Here is a 20,738-nt window from a genome sequence, read left to right on the forward strand (position 1 = left end):
AACATAAGGAGGATTTAAGGGGCAGAGAAACAATCTCTCACTCTCTTCTGACAAAAATCAAATACGCAAAGGTTCTCATGATAATTTCCCCAGCGCAAATTACACGGGAGCCAATCACCATGAAGAACACTGTCCACCATCAGGCCCTTTTCATTCCTTGCTACTCAAAGTGGTCTGTGAACCAGCAGCTTCCTTAGAAATGCAGAAACCGGGGCCCTACTTGAGACCTACGGAACCACAGTCTGCAGTTTTAAAAGGATCTCTGAATGTTTTATATGCACATCAAGGTTTGAGAAGCATGGTCTTAAACTAGATTTTCAGACACTGTGATAAAAGATGAGTGGAAGCAATTCTATTTACATCTGTATTTCCCCCCCTAACTAAACGTATCACAATAGTAGGTATGCGATACAGTATTATACACAGTTGGATACTTTGTGAAGACTTTTCGATTTACTGTCAATGTTTAAATCTCACAAGGAATCTCTGTGATGAGAAAAGTCACTGCAATAAGAAAACAGATTTACAAAAGCTAAGTATGTAGGGCAAGTTCCCACAGATAGTAACTGATAAGAGGCAGTCTGATATCATTACATTTTATGGCTTAGCATATGACTATAGGCGGATTTTTTTTAAAGATTTTATTTATTTTTTAATGTGAGACACACAGAGAGAGAGAGGCAGAGACACAGGCAGAGGGAGAAGCAGGCTCCATTCAAGGAACCCGAAGAGGGACTCGATCCTGGGACTCCAGGATCACGCCCTGGGTAGAAGGCAGGTGCCGAACCACTGAGCCACCCAGGGATCCCCTATAGGCAGATTCTAATTTATGTCAGAATATGATATCAATTTTTGAATGGAGAACATATAATTGATACAAAGGCCGCAGGGAAAAAAATTCTGCCTATATACAAAAAAAAAATTATCATGCATGAATCTTCAATAGCGTAGGCTTTCAGAATCCTTTAGATCTGCCAATTTGTGATTTTTAGGATGATAAAATACACAATCAGAAAATCTGGATGGGTACAACTACTGGTTAACTACTCAGAAACCAAGTAAGTCTAACTGGTACTTACCCCTCTCCTCATAAAACTACGAAGGGAGCTAATGAGAATGAATCATAGTTTACGAGCGATTGATAATCATAAACATTAGAAAATACTTAATTTGTATCTGCCAGAAAGATATAGGCCCATTTCTTTCCCCCTGTATCCTGGAAAAGAAATAGAATCAGAGAGATACATATCTTTTTTTTTTTTTTTTTTTTGGTAAATTATGAAACACAAGATGCTACCGTATTTCAGAGGTTCTTGGCAAGAACCAAAAAACTAGCAACAAGTGAAGGAAATGCTATAGTGTCTTGATCATAATGTAGTGTAGCCCGGAACTAATGTGATCAGAAGGGCTGGCATTCAGTGAACGCTCGCCCTGTAAGGTGTGGCCTGGCAAGGATGGTTCGTGCATCATCACTTCATCCTCAGCGTGCAAGGGAGACTCGCTATACTTGGAGGCAGATGGACAGAGCTGCGGCGGGGCGGACGCAGGGCAGACAGGACCCTGGCAGGTCTCACGTTCATGCCACAGGATTTTAGGAGGCGATTTGACATTTCCTCCCTCTTTCACAGACGCTGCAGGTATACATTTTCTCTTCGCAGGAGTTTTGAGGTGTATCCGGTGATGCACCTGTGATCCCATGGACGTGATGCTCCTTATCTTTAGGTTCACGGATCAGTGTATGTGGATCATGTCTTCAACAAGAGTGCCCAGTTCTTCCTTAAAAACAAAAACTAGGGGCGCCAGGGGGATGGGCTCAATAGGGCGCCTAGGTTACCAAAGATTCATGCATGATAAATGTTTTTTATATATATAGGCAGAATTTTTTTCCCTGCAGCCTTTTGTATCCTTTATATGTTCTCCATTCAAAAACTGATAATCATATTTTGACATAAATTTGAATCTGCCTATAGCCATATATGCTAAGCCATAAAATATGATGATACCAGACTGCCTCCCATCAGTTACTACCTGTGCGAACTTGCCCTATGTACTTAGCTTTTGTAAATCTTGAGCACCTGCCTGCGGCCCAGGGCGTGACCCCGGGGTCCTGGGATGGAGTCCCACATCGGGCTCCCTGCACGGGCTCCCTGCGCCTCTGCCTCTCTCTGTGTATCTCATGAATAAATACATGAAATCTTTAAAAAAAAAAAAAAAAAAAAAAGGGCACGGGGGGGGGGGGGGACTCAGCGGTGGAGCACCTGCCTGCGGCCCAGGGCGCGACCCCAGGTCCTGGGTTAGTCCCACTTCCGGTCCCCGCAGGAAGCCTGCTTCTCCCTCCCGCCTGTGCCTCTGCCTCTCTGCCTGTCTCTCATGAATAAATACATAAAAATCTAAAAAAAAGAAAAAAAAAGAGGGGCGTCCAGGGATTCAGCGGAGGAGCACCTGCCTGCGGCCCAGGGCGGGACCCGGGGTCCCGGGTTAGAGTCCCGCTTCCGGTCCCCGCAGGAAGCCTGCTTCTCCCTCCCGCCTGTGCCTCTGCCTCTGTCTCGTATGAATAAATACATAAAAATCTTAAAAAAAAAAAAAAAAAAGAGGGGCGTCCGGGGGCTTAGTGGTGGAGCACCTGCCTGCGGCCCAGGGCGTGACCCCGGGTCCCAGGTTAGAGTCCCGCTTCCGGTCCCCGCGGGGAGTCCGGTCCTCGCGGTGAGCCCGCTCCCCCCTCCGCCTGCGCCCCTGCGTCTCGGGAATCTCTGCGGAAGACCTCGGCGACCCAGCAGCCGACCGAGGGCAGTGGAAGGTGCGGGGGTGGTGCCCGGCTCCGCAGCAGCCGCGCGCTCGGCTGGGGGGTCCCTCCCGTGCCCGGGAGCCCGCGGCCCGCCCCGGCCGCTCCGCGCCTTCCCGGCAGCCCGCGCGGGCCTGCGCCGGGCCAGTGCGCAGGAGTGGAAGTCGGGGGGCGGGGCTGCGGCGCTGGCGGCGGAAGAGGCCGGGGGCGCTGGCGGCGGCGGCGGCGGGTCCCGGCGGCGGGTCCGAGCGGCGCGAACTCACGGTCCCAGCCCCCGGGAGGCGCCGCGACGCAGCGAAGGCTCGGGCTGCGCGGCCCCCGCGCCCCGCGGACGCCCCGGCCCCGCCGCCCGAGGAGCCCGGCGGCCGCTGCCGGCGCGGGCGCGGTAAGATGGAGGACGTGTCGCTGGCCGAGCTGGACACCAAGCAGCTGGAGGCGCTCGCCCAGGAGATCTACGTGGACCTCATCGAGGACTCGTGCCTGGGCTTCTGCTTCGAGGTGCACCGGGCCGTCAAGTGCGGCTACTTCTACCTGGAGTTCGCGGACGCGGGCGGCGTGAAGGACTTCGGGCTGCCGCCCGTGGAGGACGCGGGCGCCCGCCGCCTGCCGCTGTGCGCCCTCCCCGCCGAGCCGGGCAGCGGCCCCGAGCAGCCGCTGCAGCGCGCGCCCCCGGACTTCCAGTAGCCGCGGCGCGGGGGCCACGGCAGCCGACACGGCCCCGCGGGCGGGACGCAAGGGCCCACATCGCCGGGCGGGGAGGGGGCCCCCGGGGGACGCGGACAGACGCGGCAGGTGACACGGCCCCGTGCGCGCTGAGCATCCCAGCCTCTCGAGGCCCCGCGTGCAGGACCCAAGGGCCCGGATCGCCGGGCGGAGGTGACCCCCGGGGGCCCTGCGGGAGACGGGGACACGGACAGACACAGCAGGTGACACGGCCCCGCGCGCACTGAGCATCCCAGCCTCTGGAGGTCCCGCATGCAGGACCCAAGGGCCCGGATCGCCGGGCGGAGGTGACCCCCGGGGGCCCCGCGGGAGACGGGGACACGGACAGACACAGCAGGTGACACGGCCCCGCGCGCACTGAGCATCCCAGCCTCTGGAGGCCCCGCATGCAGGACGCAAGGGCCCGGATCGCCGTACGGGGGTGACCCCTGGAGGCCCCAAGGGAGACGGGGACACGGACAGATACAGCAGGTGACACGGCCCCACGCGCTGAGCATCCCAGCCTCGAGGCTCCGCGTGCAGGACGCAAGGGCCCGGATCTTTGTGCGGGGGGGACCCCCTAGAGGCCTCACGGGAGACGGCGGGCAGCCCAGTGCAGAGCGCAGACGGGGACAGACGCGCAGACGCAGCAGGTGATACGGCCCGGCGCGCGCTGAGCATCCCAGCCTCTCGAGGCCCCGCGTGCAGGACGCAAGGACCAGGATCGCCGGGCGGAGGTGACCCCCAGAGCATCCCTGCGAAAGACGGGGACACGCACAGACACAGCCAGTGACACGGCCCGGAGGGGAGCGCAGACGCGGCAGGTGACAGGGCCCCGCATGCTGAGCGTCCCAGCCTCTGAAGGCCCCGCATGTAGGACGCAAGGGTTGGGATCACTCTGCAGGGGTGACCCCCAGAGTCGCCCCGGAGTCCCGGGCGGGAGGAGCCGCGCTGTACCGGGCTGCCTGCCTGGGGCCCCAGGCTCCCCAGAAGACGACGAAGACGACGCGCTGCTGGGGCGCAGCGGGTGCTCAGGTCCCCCAAGCCGCCCTGGGGAGGAGCCCGGCCGGGACTTCTTGCGGCGCTTCCTCCCGGACGCGGGACGTCAGCGGGCGCGAGGTCTGGGCGTTGCCAGCCCCAACACAGGGCAAGCCAAGGAGAAGGACCGCCGCGCGGTCCCGGAGGGGAAGCCTCGCGGCCCCGGCTGTAGGCGGGAGAGGACGTCCACGCTAGCCACGGCCTGGGGTCCCCGCGCCCGCAGCTCCGCGGACGCCGTGGGGACCAGGGCCGAGCGCTTGCCCCCCGTCCGGTGGGCAGCCTGGTGGCCCGGCAGGCCGAGGCTCTGGTCCCGGTGCCTTGGGGAGGTAGCGGGGCCTCTGCAGCGGTGCACGACCCTACCCCCCCACCCCCTCCGCAGGTTCGCGCCCGGATATGCGCTGCTGTGCGCGGCCCCCCTGTGCTCACTGAGCCCCTGGCCGCCCAGCCCGCCCGTTCGGGTGTCTGGCCCGGGCAGCCCACCAGGTCCCCACCGGGCTCCTGCGCCCCCGGGGGCGGCCCGCAATGACCAGTGCCGCAGAGGCTGTGCAGCAGACCGATTGGACGGCGGGGCCCAGGGTGGCTTCTGCCAGCGGCCCTCCAGGTTGACGGCGTAGTCCCCGGAGCCGGGGGGCAGGAAGGGGTCGCCTGGCCTCCCACTGCAGCATACCCGGGATGGGGGGGCAGGGAGGGGTCGCCTAGCCTCCCACTGCAGCATCCCCGGGCAGCCCAAGCCGTGTGACTGCGAGCATCTGTCTAGACCCTCACCGCCACCCCTGCCCCTCGGGAGGGGCGGCCCCTTCCATTCAGTCCCTTTTGGACATTCCTGACAAGAGCTGCCTTCTTGTGGGCAGTCGGGGTCGGGACAGGCCAGGATGGGAAACGTGAGCCACGCCTCAAAGCCACCCTCCACTTTGCTCCCTGCTGAGGACTTAGGAAGTGTAGAGGGGCGAGAACCCCAAAGTGAGCGGGAACGGTGCTGCTTTATTTGAAATGTTTTCTTACCTCATTCTGTGCCCCAGCACGGGGCCCAGCCTCATCCGTCCGGCCCGCCCCGTGTCCCCACTGTCCCCTGCTCCCCTGCCCGTCCAGTGCAGCTGGACCCCAGGTGCTGCCGGCTCCCCTGCTTCCACACCGGCCAGCTGCAGTTCATCTCTCCATGCTCCCGCTCCAACCTGCCCAGGTGCCCTCTCATCGGCTTCTTTCAAGTTTTTCCTTTCTTTTTTTTTTCTCTCCCCTTCCTTGTTCTGGGAGATCCAGAGAAGAACCTTTCAGGTGGTTTCCTCTGTGGGGATGAAGATGGGAGAGACGGTAACGATTTGTGCAGGAAAGGCAGGGCCCCGCCTAGGCATCTGCCTGCAGGACTGCCTTGGATGCCTCCCTGCGGGTCTCCTTTCGGGGGCCCCTGCACCTCCCCCCTTGCACTGGGATGCTGCCTCTCGGGGCCTAAGCGGAAGAGCAGGGACGCCTAGCGACACGCAGGGGTGGAGCGGGGCCTGGTCTGGTTTGCCAGCCCTTGCTGTGCAGGTACCGTTCCTCATCCCGGGAGGACCTGCTTGGACCCTGCGGCCGATGGGTGTCACGCAGATCCCTCGAGGGAACCGTAGCGATAGGGCCGCGAGACTGTCGGTCATTGCGTTCCCCCCAGAGTTGTCCTGGCCGAGGTTGAGGTGTCCTTACCGGTTGGTCTTCAAGAATTTTGCTGACTTTTTAGGAAGTTAAAGCTCGGCAAGAGTTAAAACGATTTGGGGTTATCTGCCCTTGGCTTTGTAGCCATCTCCTCGCAGGGGGCTGCAGAGGGGCAGAAGGGAAACCAGCTGTGGGTAAGGTGAGGGGGGAGCTCTGACGGAGACCCCTTGTACCCTTGCCCCTTGCCGGTCAGCCTCCTGGTTAGGGAGGGAGAGGTGGAAAGCAATCCTCAGTAACCGTTGCTTCGCTTTCCCTCCCTCTTGGTCATGGTTTTCGTTCTCTGCCTTCCCGTTATTGGGGCAACGGCCTGGGTCCAACAGGAGCCCTGCGGGGACACACGGACCCCTTCCTTTTCTGGGGCAGGAGTGCTCCCGGCCCGTAGTTGACCGTGGTTAGGAACTCTCCCTTTCCCTTCCTGCCTTCCCTCGAACAGCAGAATTCCTGCCCTTCCTTCCTCCCTCAATTAAGTATATCGATCACCCTGTAATTCTATTACGTATCCGAGTGTGTGTGTGTGTGTGTGTGTGTGTGTGTGTGTATGGGGGGGAAGGGGTCCTTTACAGACGTCTGTGGTTCGTGGCTTTTTCTTCCGTACATTAGTTCCCGCCACCGCATGTGCAGGGGCCAGTGCCTGGCGTTGTCGCATGCTGGGGTCATGGGAAAAGTGTAGTGAGGCTCACCTCTGTCCCTTGTTTTGGAGATTATTATTTTTGCATAAGTGGTCCATCCTATACAGATCGCTGTGTATTCCCCTTGCCCCTGTGGCTGCTGGTGTAAATAAACTGCATCTCCCCATTGGTAAACAGTACTAATAAAATTTTAAAAAAATGACTTTACTTAGACCCAGTATGTTCATCTTTCAAGATCGTACATGTTCTCCAGGAACTGGCATAGTAAAAATGTTGAATTGCTGTTGAATCCCAGTCACTGTCTCCTGAATGGAAGTTTTTATCAAAGTAGAGGAATTTTGCCCAACTTTATTTCTCCATCTAGTCCTGCAAATTGAGCTTTCTGCAACCTCCGGTGAGAAACAAACTAGGTGGTAAAATAAATATGATCCGAGCCTGTCACTAAGACCAATGTGAAAGCTACTTCTATTTAAGTGGAACTCAAGATACCTTAATATATACATTTTGCCAGCTTTTCAGGCTAAGATCCTTGCTCCCAAGACAAAGGGTTAAAAATAATAATAATAAGACACAATTCATAGAAAATGAGGCAACCTTTCTAAAGGCGATTTTTCCTTAATACTTTTCATTTTTCTTTTACCCCAATTCTTTAGATCTCTTAGTTTGTCTTAGAGTAATTCTGAGAATTTTTATTCCTCCCAATTCCCAACCCATAGCTGAAGCATTTCCCTTAGAAATTGTACAGTTGCTGAGTACTGTTCAAAATCATTTATTTGCTACATGTTCTACTTAATTAAAGAAGCAGTCTCCAATTGGAAGTAATATTTAGATGAATAAAAATTATCATATAAGTGAGACCAGCAGGAAAACCACCTCAGCACAATACCCCACGACGTTACAGACCTGCACCATGGCCTTGGGTCCCCTAATGTTTAAGTGCAGCTGTAGCAAATACTTCTGGATGGTACTTTTTTTTTTTTTTGTATGTTTAGATTTGAATTAATGTATTTGGTGCTGATCTGGTTTTCCGAGATGAGGTACTGGCAAGGTCTTCTCAGTATTTCACTAGGCACATAGGAATTTGAGACTTTAAGACTTTCATGTTTTCTAATTAATGATCTTTAAATTTAAAAGCAAAAAAAAAAAAAATGCATGCCTCTTAACCCCCTGGACACTGCGTCCTAACTACAGCGCGTAGCATGAGGTCAGGAACTTGATTAATTATTTAATGATGCCTTACATGGGGATCTACCCGAGGTACTTTAACAGGTTTCTATACTTTTTCAAACGGTATTTTATGAAATGAAGAGAATATATTAATGTGCTAATGCTAAAATCCCGACATTTATACTTTATTAAATACCTTTTCACATTAGTCTTCAAAACAGTTACTCTAGCTAGTGAGTGGCTGGTTCTCCGATGAGCTACAGGCAGCTCATAACGTCAGACGAGAAGTTTCACTCCGCCCCAGAGACTGCCAGCCATTTAATTCTACTTCATGTTCCAGAAGATGCACGTGATGCTTTGGATGATAATGTTTGTTACAAGCGATGCACTTGTTCAAAAAGGTCCTGCAGATAAACTTGCAAATTCTTGGGTGGGTTTTTTTTTTCCCAATTTTTTTTTAGTCATATGTTGCATAAGCCTCATTGAACATAAGTGAACTGAAAAGGAAATATTAAATTGATTTTAGAGATAAGGAAATATGTTCAATATTGTGATTTACTAAAAAAAAATAATAAACACACACAGAAGCAATAGAAGCAGAAGTAGAATTCTGATGCTAGGCCAGGACTTTCTGTTGAAGCCATAGAAATTTTAAATTAATAAAGGACTAAAAGACAAAATAACAAGAATTAAAAATTGAGATGCTAAAGGCCATGAATTTGAAAACATTGAAAAAATGGAAAACATTTAAAAATATAACTGCAAGGAATTTTTGGCTTTTTAATAAATGAATACATCTGGAACTTAAAGCGGATCCCATCTCTACCCAGATATACACACAAAACACTAGGTACTTGGAATTTTATAGACAATACAGCAAAAAATAAATTATTATAAGCTAAGTGTATTATGAAGATAGATTAAAAAAAAAGACCTTAGCAAACCCCAACTCCTTTTGACTAAATCCAGATCCCGTGTATTATCATTGGTGGATTATAAGCCAAGATAATGTTCTGGAATGGGTCACCCATAAATAAAATTTAAAAACTTATGAGAATTATCATGTGGATTTAAGACTTAGTATGGGAAGATAAAACATCAAACTTTTACAGAGAAATATAGGAGCACATGTTTATAATTGTAGGCAACGGAAAATTTGTTAAACCAGTAAAAGCACCAGAATGAAAGACTGACATATTGGACAATTATCACAAATGTAAGACTTTCTGTGCGTTATACTACAAAAACAAAAAAAGCAGTGAATGCTACAGCTCGCTGGAGAAGTGCTGCAGGTCCTATCACTGGAGAAGACTATTAACTAATTTAGTATACAATTGACAAATGGACAGAGTTAAAAAAAAAAAACTCATTTGAAGAAATTCAAATGGCAAAAAAGGGTGTTAAAATCTTAACATTCAGAAAAATACAAACTGAAATCGAAATACCAACTTATACCACTCCGATGGTTAAAATTTAAAAAGTATACTAAAAAATGTCAAAGTAGACTCCTCCCTCCGGGGGCGCAGAGCCTGGGTATGGGGGGCACCTGCTGCTGGGGCGCAGAGGGAGTCGCAGCAAGGACCCTGTGAGCGCCGCCCCCCCCCAATAGGTCCCGCGCAGCTTCCAGGATAGAGAGGCGCAGGAGCCGCCCGCAGGAGCCGCCCGGGGGGGGGGGGGGCGGGGGGGGAGCGCACTTTCGTGGACCCCGCATCACCACGAGCTGAGCCCATCACACCCACATCAGGGCGACACACCTGGGGCCCTGGTGGCCCAGCCGAGGAGCACCTGCCTGCAGCCCAGGGCGTGACCCCAGGGCCCGGGTTCGAGTCCTGTGCCCGGTCCTCGCAGGGCGCCTGCTTCTCCCTCCGCCTGGGACCCTGCCTCTCTCGCTGTGGCTCACGGATAAATGCATGAAATCTAAATAATGGTAATAACGGTTCTCCGTAGTGGGAGGCAGCGGTTGTCACCCCGGAGGGCGTCTCTTCTGCTGAAGCTCTGCAAACGCAGAAGCTCTGCAAACACACTCGCGTGTCCGCAGCAGAACGGACCTGGGGGTAGAGGCCGCATCGAGTCCCCAGGGCGCGATGGCAGCACGGACGCCGAGGAGGAGGGGCAGGGGGGAGGGGGCGGGCGCGGTACGGACCTGGGGACTGGGGCTCTGCAAACCGAAAACGACGTGCGCCCCCAAGTCAGAGACGCCCGCGCAGCAGCCTCCGAAGTCCTCCCGGCAGTGGCAAAGGGCCGGGGAGCGCAGTCGGGGCGCACCGTCACCCCCATAGCTTGCCTGGGGGCCGGGACACGTGGGCTGTGGGCTCCCGCCTGGCTGCACCTGTGCAGTGGCCGCGGGTTGTGGGGGGGGCTGTGCCGGCGGACGGGGGGGGCTGAGGGCCTGAAACCCCGGAGGCCACGGTGCGAGGCGCGGAGGGGCCCGCCCTGAGCAGTGGACGGGACGGAAGGAGCGCAGGGGCGGGGCGGGGCGGGGAGCGGAGGGCCTGCAATCCCGGAGGCCACGGTGCAAGGCGTGGAGGGGCCCGCCCTGAGCAGTGGACGGGACGGAAGGAGAGCAGGGGCGGGCCGGAGAGGGGGCAGAGGGCCTGCAATCCTGGAGGCCCGGTGGAGGCGCGGAGGGGCCCACCCTGAGCAGTGGATGGGAGGGAAGGAGCGCAGGGGCGGGCAGGAGAGGGGGGCGGAGGGCCTCCAATCCTGGAGGCCGTGGAGGTGCAGAGGGGCCGCCATGAGCAGTGGACGGGACCAAAGGAGTGCAGGGGCGGGCAGGACGGAGGAGGAAAGGGAGGGGAGGGGGAAAGGGGGGCAGCTGGCTGTGCGGGCGGAGGGCCGGCAACCCCGGAGGCCATGGTGCTAGGCGCCGAGGGGCCCGCCCTGAGCAGTGGACGGGAGGGAAAGAGCCCAGGGGCGGGCAGGAGAGGGGGGAGGAGGGGAGGAGTGGGGGGGGAGGAGCAGTGGAGGGAGAGGGGAGGAGTGAGGTGAGGGGGGAGGGGGGGCGGAGGGCCTTCAACCCGGAGGCCCCGGTGGAAGGTGCAGAGGGGCCCGCCCTGAGCAATGGACGGCTCCCCCCACTGCCCAGTGACCCCGCGGACGCCCCGCCACATGTACCCGCCTCCCCCCCACAGCACCGAGATTCGCGGGGATACCTCGCAGCCCCGAAAGTGACAAGTGGGGGCCCAGCCCTAAGGGCCCACCCGCAGCGACGGCCACGCAGCAGGATGAGCCCACGCAAGGCCACGACGCGTCTGGAAATCGGGCGGGTCCGTTCTCTCTGACTTGGACTTAGTCCAACAGGAGCCGAAGCGGCTTATTCTCGGGTGTCCGAGGTCTAGGGTCACGGCCTACTAAGTAGACACTGGTTTTCCCATTTTTTTTAACTTCCCCGTCCATTTATTCCCTGAAAATAAGACTTTCTAATATTCCCATAAGAAAGATGTTTTTCAAGCTATTCTTTTTTTTTTTTAAAGATTTTTTATTTATTTATTCATATGACAGAGAGAGAGAGGCAGAGACCCAGGCAGAGGGAGAAGCAGGCTCCATGCAGGGAGCCCGAAGCGGGACTCGATCCCGGAACTCCAAGATCACGCCCTGGGCCAAAGGCGGGCGCCAAACCGCTGAGCCCCCCAGGAGTCCCCAAGAAAGATGTTTTTAGGCTCCCGGATGACCTGAACGCTTCCCCTTTCCGAGGCCCTTCCCCTTCCCGGCCGCACAGCCGGGGAAGCCCCCGGCCCGCCCCCCTGAACCTGCCAGCAGGTGGCCGGGCGTTGGGGGTGGGGGGGAGCGCAGAAGGCCAGTGGCCCGGGGCGGCCACCTGGGGGCTGCGGCCTGGGGCACACAAGTGCGGCCATCAGGAGCATCAAGCCCGCGGGGAGGAAGGGGAGCCGTGGGCCGGAGGCGGGACACACAGAACTAGTGGCTCAGACGTCGGGGAGGTTTAAACAAGACCCGGGGTTGGGGTGGAGGTATGAGGTATGGGGGGGGGGGGGGCGGGTGTCCGCGGCAGGGCACCTGCCCCTGGCTCAGGTCATGATCTTAGAGACCCGGGCTCCCTGCATGGAGCCTGCTTCTCCTTCTGCCTGTGTCTCTGCCTCTCTCTCTCTCTCTCTCTCTCTCTCTCTGTGTCTCTCAGAAATAAATAAGTAAAATTTAAAATAAATAAATAAGTAAATAAGGCCCCGGGGACTGGGGGTTCAGCAGTGGAGCACCTGTCCCTGGCTCAGGTCATGATCTTAGAGACCTGGAATCAAGTCCTCCCTTGGGTTCCCTACAGGGAGCCTGCTTCTCCCTCTGCCTGTCTCTGCCTCTCTCTGTGTGTCTCTCATGAATAAATAAATAAAATTTTAAATAAATAAATAAATAAATAAATAAATAAATAAATAAATAAAGCCCGGGGGCTCAGCGGTTGAGCACCTGCCCCTGGCTCAGGTCATTATCTTAGAGACCCAGGATCGAGTCCCACTTGGGCTCCCTGCATGGAGCCTGCTTCTCCCTCTCCCTGTGTCTCTGCCTCTTTCTCTGTGTCTGTCATGAATAAATAAATAAAAATCTTAAAAAAAAAAAAAGCGCCTGTGTTGTGTCTGCTTGGTATTGGATTTAACAAGGACCCAGCAATTGATTCAGACTTTGTGTAATAGTTTCTTGGGGGAAAAAACCAAACCCATTAAGCTCAATCTTAACTCGGTGATGCACTCCGGGACCCCAATCACTAGAGGTCTTTCCTTCGTAAGTTAATAAGCGTGGGGGAGCCGCCCTGGGGGAGCCGCCCTACTGGCTCCAGGCCCCCTGGAGGCCCGCAAGTCTGCAGAGTCCACCCGGTGCCCGGGGGCAGCAGGTGCAGCCTCAGGTGCAGCCTCAGGTGCCTGCATCCCTGTGCCCCAACCTAGGCCGGCGGTTAGCCCGCGTGAGTGCATGTTCCTGTGCAAGCCGGACCCTGGCTTCGAGCTCCCACCGGCCAAGTCCTGGTGCCACTTGCTGCAGCCCCTTCCCTACAGCCCGGTCTGCACTGTCTGACCTCTGGGTCGTCCCAGGGGCACGTGCCTGCTTCTCCCTGTGCCTCTGCTCCCCCTCCCTCCCTCCTCCCTCCCTCTCAAACACAGAAATAAAATCTCAAAAGAACAAATAAATAACAATTAAGAAAAAAAATACCTCTCCGTTGTTCCGTGGGCTTCACGTAGGTGATGCTGCGGGTTACTGCCCAAAGCCTGAGACTCCTGAGCGGACAAGGAGGTCGCGTCGCTAACACCTGAGCTGCGGCCCTAAACCAAGACTCTCCCAAGAAACCTGGAGCCTCTGGCACCTCCAGGAATAACCCTTGGGGCTTGTGAAGACGCCAGGTCCCAAAAATACTTTCACACACTCGCAGGATAAAGGAGCATAGGGATGTTTTTCAGTGTGAACCTAACCACCGTCCCTACTATCCCCCTCCCGGTCCTCTGGGCCCCAGAGGCCTGGTCCCCAGCAGTAACCACCATGAGCACTGCAGACCAGCCCCTGCTGTCCCTGGGGTGGGGGTGGGGGTGAGCCCACCTGGTCCCCCGGCTCACCTGGATCCCCCTCCTGGTCGTCTGGGCCCCGGAGGCCTGGTCCCCCAGCAATAACCACCATAACCACTGCGGACCAGCCCCTGCTGTCCCTGGGGGTGGGGGTGGGCACTACTGGTCCCCAGGCTCACCTGGTCCCCCTCCTGGTCCTCTAGGCCCCGGAGGCCTGGTCCCCCAGCAATAACCACCATAAGTACTGCTGACCAGTCCCTGCTGTCCCTAGGGGTGGGGGTGGGTCCACCTGGTCTCTCAGCCCACCAGGATCCCCCTCCTGGTCCTCTGGGCCCCAGAGGCCTGGTCCCCAGCAGTAACCACCATAAGCCCCTGCTCTCCCTGGGGGTGGGGGTGGGGGTGGGCCCACCTGGTCCCCAGGCCCACCTGGATCCCCCTCCTAGTCCTCTGGGCCCCGTAGGCCTGGTCCCCAGTAGTAACCACCATGAGCACTGCGGACCAGCCCCTGCTATCCCTGGGGGTGGCAGTGGGCCCTCCTGGTCCCCAGGCTCACCGGGATCCCCCTCCTGGGGGAGCAGAGGAAGCACCCGCCTCGGGAACAGCTCCGTCGGCCTCCTCACGGCCCCTTGGGTCTTCTGCGAGGAGGCACCTGTCCTGGGACCTGAGCAGAGGGTCAGGTGCGCTGCTCACCCCGGGCCTGGGTCCTCATAGGCCTCCAGAGGTGTTGCTAGGATGCCCGTAAGTGAACGAATGGATGACGTTGTGTTAGGTCATCACGGGAGTGAAATGGATTCGTTTGGTTCTCAGCAAGGGATGAAGTCAATTCTCTTAGGATTGGGCGCCGGGTGGCTCCGTTGGGGAGCGTGTGGGCCTTCAGCTCAGGGCGGTTGCCAGGGTCCTGCCATCGCGCCCACATCCCCCGGCGGAGCATGTGTCTCCCTTTCCCCCGCTGCTCCCCTTGCCTATGCTCTCTCTTTGACAAATAAGTAATTTTTTTATATCTTAAAAAAAGAATTCTCTTACCATGATTTCCATTATGAAATCAGTCTTCTTTCTAGATAGTTATATATTCCAGGTTTTCATTTATATTTTTTTAAATGTAACATCTCAGTCTTTTATTTTTTTTATATTTTTTATTTTAGAGAGAGAGAGAGAGCATCATGCGATCGTCACCTGACGATCAAACCAAGAGTCAGCCGCTCAGCCAAATGCACCACCCAAGATCTCATGCCTTTAAGCAAGTCCGATATTTCTAAGAATCAAGAATTTTTAAAATTATCTTTTAGAAAGGTATCAAGCTATTACTTGTCCCTTTTTTTGCCTCGTACGTTGTTCATCCAAACAGTGAAATGGGAAGGTTTGATGTTTGGCTGCAAAATGCATATAAGATGGATTAATATTCATTTCATCGCGTCCATTTCCTAGGAAGCACCTTGGCAATTAAAGTTTGATTAATTTACTTTCTTTCAGAGCAGCATGAATGAGGTCATCACAATTCCCGTAAAAAGCTAAGATGCCCAGGTTTGAGGGTGGACTATTATGTGATGATTTAGTCACAAATTCTACACCTTAATTTTACACAGAAAAGCAGTCCTATGAGCAGGTAACTTAGCATAGCAAAACTAAAGTTTATGACAAAACATAAAATACCACAACAAGAGCATCCAACAAATCTTAGAGAACTGCGGTTAAATTTAGACTCTAGAACAGAGAAAACCCTTCGCTTTGAGACGTTTCTCCATTTGTCTGCGTTGCTCATATATTCCATCATTTATTTTTTCCCATTGTGTTTGCTAAAATTAAATTCATCCACTCTGGCATATCTGTTCTCGCTGTGACGGACACTGAATAAAATTTTAAATCTCAATTAGCGTCTTTCAGTGACCAAATAATGGTGGCCAGATCTCAGGTCTATTCACAGCAGCAGATGATTTCATGTGCTGGATACGCGTCCTGTTTGAGCAGAATTTTTTAAACAATAACTTCTCAAAAGAGTCCACACACCGGAAACGTCAGTTTTGTGAACTGACGTGTGTCAGATACAATTCATTGGCTAGGCAAATAACAACTGGATTAAAAACCACTTAAGCTATAATTTAGATGCCAACCGCTTTCCCCCAGCAGTTTTGCTCTTTGTTTCTATGTCTGCGGGTTTGCTACAGGTCAACCAATTACTCAACAGTTGGGCTAGGGAATCGGAGAAATGGCTTCTGAGTGTCATTGAATGAAAAGAGCCTTGGGTCTAAAAAATAATAATAATAATTCAAGAGCAACCTCGCAGAAGGACCAAATCAACGTATTAGATGACTGTAAAAGCGATTGTGATTTATTTTGAACTAATTTGTGATGGAGTTCAAGCCTCAAACTAGAAAACAAGAGCGGATGGCAATGCCAGTTGTGCCGCAGAAGAGCCCTGTGATCGTCAGTAAATCGTCTGGAAACTCAGATCTTCTCACATTTAAAAGAGGAGCAATGGTTTCTACCATTGTACTGTCCCAGTGATCTGTCAGGGCCACTCAGTGTCGGGGGGTGGCATGACCGATCTGAGGCAAAGAGGAGCAAAACAGTGACGAGTTTATATCAAGACACCTACTGAGCACCTACTGTAGACACCTACCAAGTTTACATTAAATAAACTTAGGTGTTTTAAGATAAACCCGTAGGTGTGTTTTACTCCTATTGCCTCAGATCAAGGCCCCTGAATATGGCCACTGCGCACCCAAGGTCGGTGAGACCTTCAGGGGAGACCTCGTGCAAGAGTCCTGGGTCGCCCTCTGTCGAAAGTCTTGTTATCTGTCATTGAATTCTGATTCTACCCACAGGATACACCCTGATTGTGTATTCCACGAGGAAAAAGAAGCCCCTCCTCTGCACTGTGTTATTTCTTTGTTCATTTGGTAATTTAAACATGATGGGTCCAAGTATTGCAGTAATTTACAGAAAGTTGCCAAAAAAAAATCTACAGAAAGATGCTTCAGCAAAACTAAAATCCTTCAGGGTAGTCGGTGGCACATTTCACTCTTAAAATCTTTTTTTGTTAAGTGTACGTAAATGTACGGATATAATCATAAAATGATCGTTACTGTGTGACATGCAAAGGAGCACAGCTGACATAAAAGAGAGCTTCCCCAAGCACCACACCTTTACCTTAAAAGCTTTGCTTATTCTTTTTTTTTTTTTTTTTTATATATATATTTTTTTTTATTGGTGTTCAATTTACTAACATACAGAATAACACCCAGTGCCCGTCACCCATTCACTCCCACCCCCCGCCCTCCTCCCCTTCTACCACCCCTAGTTCGTTTCCCAGAGTTAGCAGTCTTTACGTTCTGTCTCCCTTTCTGATATTTCCCACACATTTCTTCTCCCTTCCCTTATTTTCCCTTTCACTATTATTTATATTCCCCAAATGAATGAGAACATATAATGTTTGTCCTTCTCCGACTGACTTACTTCACTCAGCATAATACCCTCCAGTTCCATCCACGTTGAAGCAAATGGTGGGTATTTGTCATTTCTAATAGCTGAGTAATATTCCATTGTATACATAAACCACATCTTCTTTATCCATTCATCTTTGCTTATTCTAACGGCCTAGACCACTGTTACAGGACAGCCAATGCTGATTCAAAATAATACAAAATTTCAGCAAAATATAAATATTTGATTTCTTCTATCATGATTTTTGTCTGTGTATGTGTGTCTATATATAAATATTTGCATATAAATATATATTTATTTTATAAATATATTTTTATATGCAAATATATATTTTTTATTTTTATGAATATTTTATATACAAATATATATTTTTATAAATATTATTTTTATATACAAATACATATATTTTTAACATGGACAAAACACAGCTACACAATTTATATAGCTTCTCCCTTCTGTGTTTTCTGTCTTTCTTCTCTATGAACTTGGTCTGTGAAATGATTGCCTTTATCAGGAGTTCATTCCATTGCCATCTAACAATATGAGAAGTTAGTGGCCTCTCATGACCAAAAAAATGTAAATGTACATACAAACCATGCTTCAGAGAACTAAAATATAATGTCTCCTACATACACAGTCCAGTCAATCCACTTAAACATTGCATAATATTTACTGTAATCCTTTGTGATTGAAAATATTGTGATCATGATACATCCCTAAGGTACACCTCAAAAATAAGTTTTGTTTTCCAAGCCTTGCCCTTTTTTGAGGGAGATCAGGAAACTCAATTTAACCTTCTAGGCTGAGGTTTAAATTAAGGAAAACCATGGGGATATAAATATCATAGAGTGAGAGCATCTCATTCAAGATGATGATATTCTTGTTCCATCTTGATTTTTGCTATGGCATCGTTCAGTTATTTTGCAAATAATTTCCTGTCCCATCACTTTTTGTTTAATGACAGAAGTCATCCTTTCTGCGCTGCCAGTCTTAATAGTTTTTTTTTTTTTTTTTTAACAGTTGTCAAGATTGTTTTGGGGCTGCTCCAAGATACTTGGTTGTAAATATAATACGAAGTAAAGAATTCGATAGCATATCGTTTTATACAAAACTCCTGGCCTACCCAACACAATTAGAATTGGCGACTCTTGTTCAATGTACCTCTGATGCTCCAAGTATCTCTGCCCAAATAAGGAGCAATTTTAACTTCTCAGCTTGAGTCACCAACATCAGTGTTTCCAAAAATAGGTCATGGTGTGGGTCTCCTTGCGTGGGCAGCCTCCCAACCTCTAGTTATATCTCTCGTAGACTGTAGGATAACTGTCTTGTCCCTTAGGACTTCTCTCACAGGTCCTTGCAGGAATTTGTGTATGCTAAGCCATTAGATGTGTACTTTCCAAATTTGGGGAAAACCATCTGGCTCTTTTTGCCAGATGTGATTTACAGACGAGCAGACGAAAACTGTATTTGTAACAGAGATTGTATTTAAGTTGAATGGTTCTAAATTAGCGCGGCTTTAAGATGTATGAGCATTCCGCCATTAACCATCACGGGTAAGCCCAGGAGGTCCAAGCGCTGCTCTCTGGGTGGGATTTCAGATCTTACAACAATTTTTTGGTTCAGTCTACCTGAATCAAATTCCTCCGGTGAGTCACCTCTATAAATTCAAGAGGAGCACCGGGTTATTGTCTACAGATACGAAAGAAGAAAAGAGATTCTCATTTAATCGTTTTCTCAAAGGCTCGTTCAGAAACCATGTTGAGTCTTTAGGGAGACGGGCAACAGTTTCAGGATCTTCAGATTAGAGAAATCTGGGTTTTAATCCTAGCTTCATGATCAATCATCTCGCCATTGTACGCGATAGGTAAATTCTCTGAGCCTCGATTTCTTTTTTTCCACATGCACAACGGGATTTTTAAAACCACTTTTGATGTTGGTTGTTCAGATTAAAAACCACACGCACAAACATGTGCACACAGACCTAATTAGTGTATAAGGACTCCATCAAAGCCACATGTCTGTCCTCTGCAGCAGCAACACTATCGACCCACTGATTTCCTCACTTTATCTGCCCCATAAACTGCCAGAGTCATCTGCCTGTGGCAGAGATCCTTGTTTGAATGTGAGGAACCCTTGATTACGTCTGGAAACAATACAGCCCAGCTGTCGAGATTATTCTAGGGGATACATCACAAGGAAATGGTATTGTCATAGGCCAAACCATGTCTCTTCAAAATTCATGTGTTCTCTTCTGACCCCCGCCCCGTACCTCAGAATGTGACTGTATTTGGAGACAGGGTCCCTAAAGAAGTAGCTAAAGTAGGAGGAGACCATATGGGTGGACCTCAAGCCAATATGACTGGTGTCCCCTATAAAAGGAGATGAGGACACAGACTCAACAGACAGGACGACACGGGAAGGAGACAGCCCTCTGCTGCCGAGGAAAGAAGCCTGTGAAGAAATCAAACCTGCTGACACCCTGGGTCTGGATCTCTAGGCCCCAGGGCTGGAAAAAAAATTTCTGTTGTTCAGGCCACTCGGTCTTCGGTATTTTGTGACGCCGGTCCCCGCAGACTATACGCTGCAGCCACGGGATTTGATTTCAGGGTGACAAGTGCTCACCTGAAGGGATGCAGGTGGAACTGCCAGCGTACAGCCTGGTGCTCCTAACTAATGACTCGTCCCGCGGATTCTCATGGAATTATGACCGATGCCTGCTGATTGCACTGAAAAGTAAAAGTACATCAAAATCGAAAAAAATCTTGGCCACATTTTGTGCCAATGTCCGGCGGTTTTAACACGAGTAAAACCGCGGGTGAAGGAATCACAGGGTGAAGGAACACGAGACATGCCTAGAGCAGCGGTGAGGTTGAGAAGCATCAAAATAGGAGGCAAAATGGATGTCAGGCATTTTATTTGCGGATTTCCAGTAAATCTGTTAGTTCTCATATCCCAGAGAGCACAATTACATATAATTACAGTTTATACTGAAGACAGATTATTATCTAACATAAAACTTGAGTTAGTCCAAGCGCATGTCTGTAGAGCGGGTAATGAGGGACGCTGAAGTTATTACAGTGTATCTGTAGCCAATTTGACAATTATTTGAGTTTGATTTAGCTATCAATCCAGAATATATTTAGAAATAAATGATCCTAATAACTTTTACATAGATGAACAGCCGATGAAATGAAGTTGTCAAATATTGGCATTATTCCCCATTCATTCGTGAAAGGCTAGAAATGGCCTTTGTAACGAGCAGTATGTTTGTCTGGAAAAACACAAGGTCTCTGAAGCCAAGTGAACAGCATGAGGCTACCGGGTACAATAAAATATGAACAAAGAAGCGAGGCTAATCATGAACAAATTCGTGAATTAAGAAGTTTTCTCATTTTAAATGCTCAGGCCGTCCCCCTGCCCAATGCCGATTCGGTGGGGTTTGACGTCTGTTCACCAATACCCAGGGCCCAGGTATTGCTCAGTTTTCATTCATGCTGGTTTTTTTTTTTTTAAGATTTTGTTTATTTATTCATGAGAGACACACAGAGAGAGAGGCAGAGACACAGGCAGAGGGAGAAGCAGGCTCCATGCAGGGAGCCCGATGAGGGACTCGATCCCGGGACCCCAGGGTCACACTCTGGGCCGAAGGTGGCACTAAACCGCTGAGCCCCACTAGGTGTCCCCATTCATGCTGGTTTTCATGCATTCGTGCAAGCATGGCTACGAAGCCCTCTCTTTGTGTCAGTCCCTCTCGGTTCTGAGGTCTAGGGGTGTGGGAACAGCACGGACAGGGTC

General features: G+C 51.4%; 1 protein-coding gene and 1 long non-coding RNA gene across 2 annotated transcripts; one reads left to right on the forward strand and one right to left on the reverse strand.

The window, feature by feature from the left end:
- The first annotated feature begins 3,103 nt into the window (after positions 1–3,103).
- ATXN7L3B (ataxin 7 like 3B) lies at positions 3,104–7,039 on the forward strand. Its single transcript, XM_038550025.1, has one exon. The coding sequence runs from the start codon at positions 3,173–3,175 to the stop codon at positions 3,464–3,466; it is 294 nt and encodes a 97-aa protein (XP_038405953.1). The 5' UTR covers positions 3,104–3,172; the 3' UTR covers positions 3,467–7,039.
- Positions 7,040–8,179: 1,140 nt separating this feature from the next.
- On the reverse strand, positions 8,180–14,301 carry LOC119876718. The gene is made up of 3 exons (XR_005365431.1): positions 14,056–14,301; positions 13,156–13,365; positions 8,180–8,501 (listed from the first exon to the last, which is right to left on the reverse strand). It is a non-coding gene; the product is annotated as an uncharacterized LOC119876718 (long non-coding RNA).
- Positions 14,302–20,738: the final 6,437 nt, after the last annotated feature.

The sequence above is a fragment of the Canis lupus genome, chromosome 10 (assembly GCF_011100685.1).
Source record: "Canis lupus familiaris isolate Mischka breed German Shepherd chromosome 10, alternate assembly UU_Cfam_GSD_1.0, whole genome shotgun sequence".
Lineage (NCBI taxonomy): Eukaryota > Metazoa > Chordata > Mammalia > Carnivora > Canidae > Canis > Canis lupus.